This window comes from Lactuca virosa, chromosome 5, assembly GCF_052849685.1.
Source record: "Lactuca virosa cultivar CGN04683 chromosome 5, Lactuca_virosa_CGN04683_v6, whole genome shotgun sequence".
Lineage (NCBI taxonomy): Eukaryota > Viridiplantae > Streptophyta > Magnoliopsida > Asterales > Asteraceae > Lactuca > Lactuca virosa.
Window position 1 is genome coordinate 217974654 of NC_136430.1, and position 9069 is coordinate 217983722.

The 9069-nt window shown below is 33.4% G+C and overlaps 1 protein-coding gene across 1 annotated transcript; it reads right to left on the minus strand.

The window, feature by feature from the left end:
* Window positions 1-246: 246 nt before the first annotated feature.
* Window positions 247-8592, minus strand: LOC145115444 (DNA polymerase delta subunit 1). Its single transcript, XM_079051741.1, has 30 exons — window positions 8245-8592; window positions 7756-7866; window positions 7492-7598; window positions 7245-7404; window positions 6867-7062; window positions 6636-6771; window positions 6416-6553; window positions 6251-6328; window positions 6080-6171; window positions 5742-5808; window positions 5581-5652; window positions 4907-4993; window positions 4659-4778; window positions 4480-4578; window positions 4298-4405; window positions 3982-4077; window positions 3835-3900; window positions 3702-3758; window positions 3521-3608; window positions 3290-3369; window positions 3073-3186; window positions 2880-2994; window positions 2636-2808; window positions 2486-2557; window positions 2238-2312; window positions 2055-2144; window positions 1814-1974; window positions 1537-1610; window positions 1345-1432; window positions 247-514 (listed from the first exon to the last, which is right to left on the minus strand). Exons 1-30 carry the CDS (start codon window positions 8498-8500, stop codon window positions 427-429), a joined length of 3264 nt encoding a protein of 1087 aa, XP_078907867.1. The 5' UTR covers window positions 8501-8592; the 3' UTR covers window positions 247-426.
* Between the last annotated feature and the right edge of the window lie 477 nt (window positions 8593-9069).

The following is a 9069-nucleotide window of genomic DNA, read 5'->3' on the forward strand; positions in this document are numbered from 1 at the left end:
TCGAGTCAACATATTCACTCACCATCTTACTAGGATTCCTCTTCAAATCACAAAATCACATGCCAAAATCAACCATGTCCACTATCTAAATTCAACAAAACAGTCAAGTCGATTACAATTCACAAATTGCATCCTTGTTAAAAAAAAAAAAAAAAAAAGTATAAGACACCTGTCTAGTCCCATAACTGTATCAGATATTCGAACAGCTAGCTAGCTATATATGTAAAATGATAAAGTAGCAACTAGTGATTCAATACAAGAAGTAGTTATTTTTAAGAGTTGATTACAAGTTTTAAGAAAATATTCTGGTACCATATCAGAAATAACACATGTACATAATAAACTAAAACTATCTTTTTCGATTACTTGCCATAAACTAAAAGTAGAAGGTGGAGTCCAAGGGCGGGCAAAATGGTAATTTAGGCCTCAGAAGTTCCATCGTTCTAATTGGACTTTGGCTTCCGCCATGTCTTTCTGAGCTTTTTTCCTCCTGTAAAATATTGGGCAATCCCGGCTACAAAAACAAAAACATTTTTTGAAATTATATTACCCTATTATTGACTTTTTGTTCACACTTATTTTAAAGACTACTTTTAGGTTAAAGAAAAGGTTGAACTTACAAACTTTCATTTATTTGTTTATATTACAAATACAACCTTGAACTTTAAAAATTCTACCCAATTGTAGAAATGTAGAAATGTCATCCAAATACATTAGCAATTTTCACTGCTATAATTGGGTAGATATTTCAAAACAGGTTGATTTTTTGAAGTACAATGCTATAATAGAGAATGAAGCAAAAATAGGTTGGTATTTCTTGCAATTAGCCATAAACTAAACTTTACATTCTAGAATGCAAATGCTATTTTTAAAAAGGATTTAGGTAAAAAATTAAATTATAATTATTCCCAATGTCTTTAAGTTGCCAACAAACCCAAATTATTACATAAAAATGTAACAAACTTTTTTTTTATTTCCATCTGCTATAAAAGGTATAGCAGGAGGTCATAATACAATTTTACACTTTTGGCCCAAGTTTTAAATTTTGTTACGACTTTGCTCCAAACTTTATATTTTGTTACGAATAGGTCCAAGCTTCTTTTTTTACAAACCCCTAAATTTAATTTTCTTTACGAGTTTTTAAAGACTTGTATAATTTTTTTTAACCTTTTTAAAACTTTTTCTACATATAAATCCCACAGAATCCATCTGTCAAATGAATTATGTGGTACTCATTTGCAACTAAGAGCTGGAGAGAAATGGAATTCCAATTCCAATTCCAATTCCAATTCCGATTCCGACCAAGTATGTGGGAATTATGCAAGAAAGAGATGGGCACCACACCTTGTGCATAAAACATCTTGATGAAGAGATCCTTGGCACTCCTGGCACTGTGTCCATAGCTTCCCAAATAGCTTCTCTAACTCAGATACTACAAAAACAATTGACCCAAAGTCAACAATCTGGCATTTTAATTTTATAATTAATACTCCAGAATGTTATGTTATGTTGGAAGAAATAACAAAAGATTCATACCACTAGCTACACTTTTGCAATAAAACTCAGCTTCCCTTTCCTTGCAATGCGAGCAAAGTGTTTCATCTGTACCACTGAAAACAAAACAACAGATTGTGTTGACTTGGTCAATGATGTTTATAATTCTTTTCTTTTTTTCGCTTTTACTTGCAGTTTGGATAAATGACTTTTTAACGAGACAATAAATTACAAAAAAAGTCAAAGCCTAATTTTTTTGACTTTTATTCTTTCTGCATTAAGTAAAAAAGAAGGATTGGTATTTGGTAATTAATGGTACCTGATTTTAGCTTTGCATCCAAGACAACTTAATTGCTTCTTTGCAAACTTCATTATGCCACTATTTGATGGTGTAGAGATAGAAATAGATCTGGTATGGCTTCCATGAAAAAGTTCACTACTAGCATTCTTCAAAATGGGTTCAAAAATCCTCAGAAGTGGCTACAAAATAAATTTAACTCTTTAGCAACAAGTCTGAATATATAATTTTTTTTTTTTGTTTTTTAAAAAAAGTAACAAACCTTCTTTATTTGATTTTCAAGGTAGTACCCATGATCAATCGGTATATTATTTTCCAACACAAATATTGGGTCCTCTGACTTCTCATACGCCTGTGCTTTTCATAGACTTTTAGTTGTTAATAGTAGTTACACCACAAAAGGGCATATAAGTCAAAAAAGGATAAAACTTGTGGTTGAGTTTACCTTGGCACTTTTGGCACCTTTAATAATGACATATGGCACACGATCACCTACATTTGGAGCAGTAGCTGCATCCCTCTGTGTAAATAAGTAAGTTTTCTTAAAAGTGACAATGAAATGATTTTTTATATATGTTACTTTAACAAGAAACCAAATAATTCTACAGCAATTAAATAGCAACATATAAGGCCTTAATAAGAAAAAAGTGAAAGTAGAATGCCTTAATAATACATTATACACCCAATACAAACCTTTCTCATTCGCTCTGCAAGTTCAACATGTGCTGCCTTAACTTCATAATCCTCTCCTGTTTTTGTCAATCCCTGTTATAACTTAACTAGTTAATAAAGGCACATAAATTTTTACCTTCTAGTAAACAGTAAATAATTTAATTTTGTTACCTTGGTAATAACCAAAAGAGACAAATCCATGCGATTCATAAGTAAATCCGAAATAGTATCCTTCACAAATTGAACAGCTCCAGGCACATCTCTGTCTATTAGTATTTTATGAAGGCACTCAGTTACCAGGTTTTTTACTAACAAACAGTTGTCCCTTCTAACTGTTTCAATACCTGATAAATACAACTCAGTGGTCAAAAAACAGATTTTTTTTATTAAAAAAATAAAAAACATTCTTGCTTACCTTTTGTATCCATCTTGTCAAATTTGTCTGGATTTGTCCAGTAAAGACCAGCATATCTCTTTTTACTGATCAGTAGATATGGGAAATAAACCTTTTCAAACTCAAGTTTGATAGGCTTTAGAAAAAAAACACAAACAATCAGTCAGAAACAAGTCAGAAAAATATTTATATTATTGTTAAGAGAAAAAGTTACCTTGATGAAAGTGGCACTGATGTAATCAGCAGCTTCCCTACCCAGTTTCATGGCTTCATCCACAGTGGGGACACCAAATTGTACCATGACTGAATCTGTATCCCCATATATGACCTGGCAATTCAAGTAATTAGTTCATCATCTTTCTTTTAAAACATCAATTATAAAAAGGGAAAATAAAAAAAATAAGGGTAGTGTCATTGTCATAGTGTTATACCTCAGCATTATGTTCATATCCCGCAAGTGTTGTGAATTTATCTTCTACTAGTTTTTTTGTATGTTCGATCATCTGTCGCCCTTCACAAATCAGTCAAACTATAAAATCAGATAACTCATCAGTGAAATTAAATAATCATTTGAACTAAATGAAAATGTAATTGTACGGGTGATGATATATATATATATATATATATATATATATATATATATATATATATATATATATTACCATAGCTTGTAACACTAGAAGATATCTCTAAACATGGTAATTGACCAATGGTAGCTCCTGTAAATCCGTACACTGAATTTGCACTTATCTGGAAAATGTCCCATGATAAAGCAATGCTAAGAATTAGCTACAAGAAAAAAAAAAAAAAAGTAGGTAAATGATATTATTTTGGGTGTGTTACCTTCAAAGCCAGCTGGCGACCATCCAACACAGCTTTCACTAGGGGATCTTTTGCTTCCTGTAACCAAATAAACTCATTATTGTACAAAATACATTCAACTATTTTATCTGACTTCATATAAGAATTGACATACTTTCAAATCTGCTTTAGCTCTTCTACGAGCAGCCAACAGTTCTTCAAGAATCTCAGGAAGTATACCCTGAAAGTATATTGTAATCATTTGTCAAAAAAAAAGAATTTTTATGGTATATTATGTCATCAACTCTGTGACTATGAGAACCTTCTGTAAATCTGACTTCACAAATGTTTCACCCGATGGAGTTTTATTGACGCATTCTGGTGGAAGGTTGAGCTTCTTGGCATCTTCAGAAGTCACCTTAACAAAAAAACAGCAAAACAGAATAAATGACCATTTTACCCTTACATTCCAAAAAACAAGTTTCATAATATTCATCAATTATAACATGGGAGGGGTTGCCCTTAATCAGAATTCCAATATTTCACAAACCAAATGAAACAATTTAATTTATCCTAGAAACATAACTTGAACACTATATATATTAATGGGAAAAAAAAAAAAAAAAAAAAAGTCTTACTAGGGTGCAGTAGCATAAGTTATATGCCATCATGATTGAGGGATATAGAGATGCAAAATCCAATGTTGCAATTGGCTTCTCATAGAATCCTGCTCTGGCTTCCAAAACCTATACAACAAGCTCTGTGAGTATAATTTTTTTAACCCTATAGAATGTGAAATAGTGAGGAACAATATACTCACAGTTGCACCTTCATATGTCCCTTGTTCAGATCCTGCTTGTTTCACATTAGGAAGCACAAGATTCTTCTGTTTTGCTTTCCTTAGAAGTTGAGACAACACCTACAGACAGTTACTTAAATTTCAGAATCTAATATAACAATAAGCACAAAATCCAAAAAAAAAAAATCATAAAAGATGACCTTGATACTCTGTCCTCTAGAAAGGAGAAATGATATTGGAACACCAGTGACTCGAGCCATTTCCACATAATTGTAAATGTACATCAACTTGTCCAACAGCCGTTGAGGGAGATAAGCATCCTGTAACAATAATAATAATAATAATAATAATAATAATAAATATTCCATTTTCTTCAAGGTCTTTATAAATCAAGGATTGAGCAACCATTAGTGATCACTAGTCATGTAGATTAATGAAAGAATGTCACCTTAAGACAATATACAGCCAATCTTCGTCTTGTCTCTGGGTTCCCATTCTGAAGATCAGATATAATTGAATGATGAACATCCTCTTTCTGCAAAATCAGACACCATATTGCCAAAACATTAGAAAAGCTTCACAATATAGGGTAAAAGAAACAAGAAGAAAGCAGCTCAATCCACATCAAGAAAAATGTATAGGAAAATGAAGAAAAAAAGATGCATTAAAATTATTGTGTCAAGACAATGCAGATTGATATTCATGTTTCCTTTTTCTCTTTGTTGTTTATAATGATGACTGAAATGCAAGAAATAGAAATGTACTTTCATTTATTTAAGTAATATAGCATTCTACTTTCATTTCTTTCTACTACAGCATTGTACTTTCAGCTTTTTTTCTTATTAAGGTGTTGTACTTTAAAAAAAAATTAGCTAATTATAGCATTCTACTTTTCACTTTTTTTCTTATTAAAAGATTATACTTTTAAAAGTTTACCCTACTATACTAATGAAAATTGTTTTATATTTGAATTATATTGTTATAATTGAGATTTATCAAAGTAAAATGATGTAATACTGATAAATGAAAGTAGGATGCTATAATAAACAAATGAACTAAAGTATGTTGTTGTTTCTTGCATTTAACCCAATATTTAAGCAAAACATCACATAAAAAAAATACCTGCTCATTAAGAAAGTGTGCTGAAACAGAATTCAGTGAGTATGAGCTTAACTTATAATCTCTTTGCATAGCCTGTAGAAAATAAGAAAATTAATCAAAACCTTATAGTTATCTCTATATATCAACTTATTCATTCAATAACATTTTACAGAAGTAATGACCTGAAGTAAATCAAACTGAACTCTCCCTTCCAAAGTAACTTCTTTACTTTCCCTTGTACCATACTGTCTGCAATGCAAAACCAATATTGGAAAAATTCAGCATCATGAAGACCTTTCTTTATCTTAAAGAAAAATTCATGTTTCACAAATGCATGTGATGCAATCTTGTCCTCTAAGACTGTTTGTAACAAAGAACAAGACTGGATGGGACTGAACGGGCTTTCTATGGCTATTTTCGATGATTAAGATGAGAAGGGCATTCACGTCTTTTGTGCAGATGAGAGGTCAACAGCCATATTCATAAGTTGCAAGAAATAAAGTAAATAATCAGCCATGACCTCGAAGAAAAAGTTGTATCTTTCACACGAACCCTGCTATTTCTGATGCGCCCCAATAATGGAAACTCAGTAATCCCCAATGTCTCTGCCCTCTGCAAGCAAAATTTATGAATGCATAAATAAAAATATAAACAATTTATAGTTTATAATCCACAAAAGAAGTGTGACTACCTGAATCAGATATGGCAAGTCGAATTTGCAAATGTTATAACCAATTATGATATCTGGATCAATTTCCCTAACAAAATCCTGAAAGAGAGAAATTTTTTCAGCTCCCTTGAACATAAACTATGAAAATGATATTTTTAAGCATATATAAAAGTACAAGAATATTACCCTCCAAGCCAGTAAAACTTCTCTCTCTGTGTCAAATGACATGACATCAACACCAACTATTGGTGAACATGACTTTAGGGTCATGACATTTCTCACAAATGGTTGTTCCTCTCCCTGAAGTGTGACCAGATTTGCAATCTGGTAAAAAGAATGTAATCAAGAACTGTAACATAACAATTTACTTGAGTAAATTTACTTAAAAATATATATGAATTAAAACCTGAATAACAGGATCATGTGTAGGCTCAGGAAAAAGACCCTTTCGACCGGCACACTCGATGTCAAAACTCAATATGCGAAATGGAGCCATTTTTGAAAATTCTCCTTCTGGAGCATGGCTAATGAGTTCTGAATAACTATAATTTTTGTCAAGAAAAGTTATGATCTAATTGGGTTTAGTTGAAATTTGAAAATGTATGTATTGGACACATGTGAAGAAGATTAAGGATACAGGCAATCAAACTCTAACTGAGAGGATGAAAGACTCTTTGTTGTCTTCTTGTATTTGTGAGCTGGAACTTCAATCCAATTGCCACCAACAATGTTGCAATCAATCATGAACCGAAGAACAAAAAGAACATTACTTTCATATGTCATGAAGCTTTTCATGCCAATACCATCAATTTGTATCCCTTTGTCAAGAATTCCTGCCAAGATTCCATGGAGTGTTAACAAGCAATAAAAAAACAACAGAGGACAACACACATTGAAATGGCATGTTCAATGCATGTAGATAATAGAAGTACTAACTGAGATAAATAAAACCTCTATAGTTTTGCAAATAAATGAAACTTTTACAAGAAAAAAATCTAGAGATTGTCCACCTTACCTCGGCAACTAGCAACCATGGTTGGCAATGCAACAACAATTTTAAGGAAAGGCTGAGAACTATGTTGTTGATAATACATGATGCTCTTTTTCTGAACTAGTTCTATACTATGGATAAACTTAGGAACATTGTTGCTCCTGTTGACTTCCCTCATCCTCCCCTGCACGAAGTTGAAAACATTTATTTGTAGATTAATGTACATGGAAAGAAATAAAAGAAGTAGAACTTAATCAGTAGATGAAGATACCTCAAGAAGTTGATGAAAGCGGGATATATCATCAGGGCCCATTCCAGAAGGGCAGCTAATATAGAAGTATGGTTCAAATCCATGAACATTACAGCATACACTATTCCCTAATTACAGGCCAAGAACCATCAAATCAGGGGAGATATGTGTAAGGTGTACCCAAAATATATAAATAAATTATAATGATATAGTTGCAGTACATGGCGTTACAGTAGTGATTTTATATAATGTATAGAAGAGAAAGAGAGAGGGAAAAGGAAATACCTTCCTTGGTTACACCAAATATTCTGATGATAGCAGCAGGACCAGATGAATTAGGTATCAAACCTTTGTGGCTCTCTCCAATCACGTAATCAATCTCCAATTGTTGAAAAACTACATACCAAGCATGGAAGTAAATGAAATTCCAGAAAGAAAGTGTTTACTTTTGAGGCATTATTTTTGATATAGGGAATACATCTTGATTTTAAATGTCAATTTAACACTTTCGACATAACAGATGGAAATAGATAAAGGTTTCATACAGATACTGCTTCATGTAACGATTTTCCTCAAGAAAATTTAATAACTTACATCGATTTTAAAATGGAAAACAACTCATTAGGTTAATTGCACTTTTCATCGACGAATTTTTCGTTTACGGAATCCATAATTAGCTCTGTGGATTTTGGAACAATTTGTTTGGACGAACCCTAACGAAAAGTAAAACCCTAGAAATTTCAGTTAAGCAACAGCAATAGTAGTATAAATTACCTATGTTCTCTGACTGGGACTGGTACCCTGTAGGTAATGCCGGCCGCTTCCATTTCTCAAGACGAGTTGCAAGGGCTTCCCGGTCCTGCATATCGCGGAGAATGAGTTCATCTTCGTCGATGAGGTTTTCTTCAATGAATACATCCTCGTCCATGTCTTCCTCTTCCATGGCGGGTTCTGCAGCATGTTGCTTTGGAGGTTGTTGCGACACCGGTGGTTGCTGCGCCGGCCGTTTCCTGCCGTTGCCCTTGTTCATGGTTGTTGAGAGTCTGTGTGGTGGCTGTGTTAGAAGTTGAGAGGGAATTGGCGGGGAGAAAAGAGTGAAATGGGCGCCAATTTCATGTATGTTTATAGCGAATGCAAGTCATGTGCACGTCATGTGTTCTTGTATTTGATGCTTTTTAAATGATCCTATACCATCTCCGGTTTTTTGTTAGGGTTATTGTGGTTTAATCAATTAATCGTATTAAGCAAGGATCGTATTTATGTTTCTAATTTTAAAAGGGTACTATTATATTAAAGTTTGTTGATATTTATCTAAATTAAAAAGTGATGCGACCTTGGCTCCGACCACCTGCTCTGAGGATGTGCTCCTACGCCGGAGGGAATCTGCGAGGTCACAACAGACAAGGTCGTTAGAACCGCCCCAACTGACTTTGCCCTAGGAGCAGGCTCCGACGATCAAGTTAGATCAGTTGGTAGAGATGAGATGGTTCTCCTTAGCTGGAGAGAACCATCTTGGTGCTGCTAGTGGTGTATGGTTGCTGAAAGTAGAGGGTGGCGGCTGAGCCAGGGGTCTAGGGTGGCGGTTGAGCCACCGAAGGA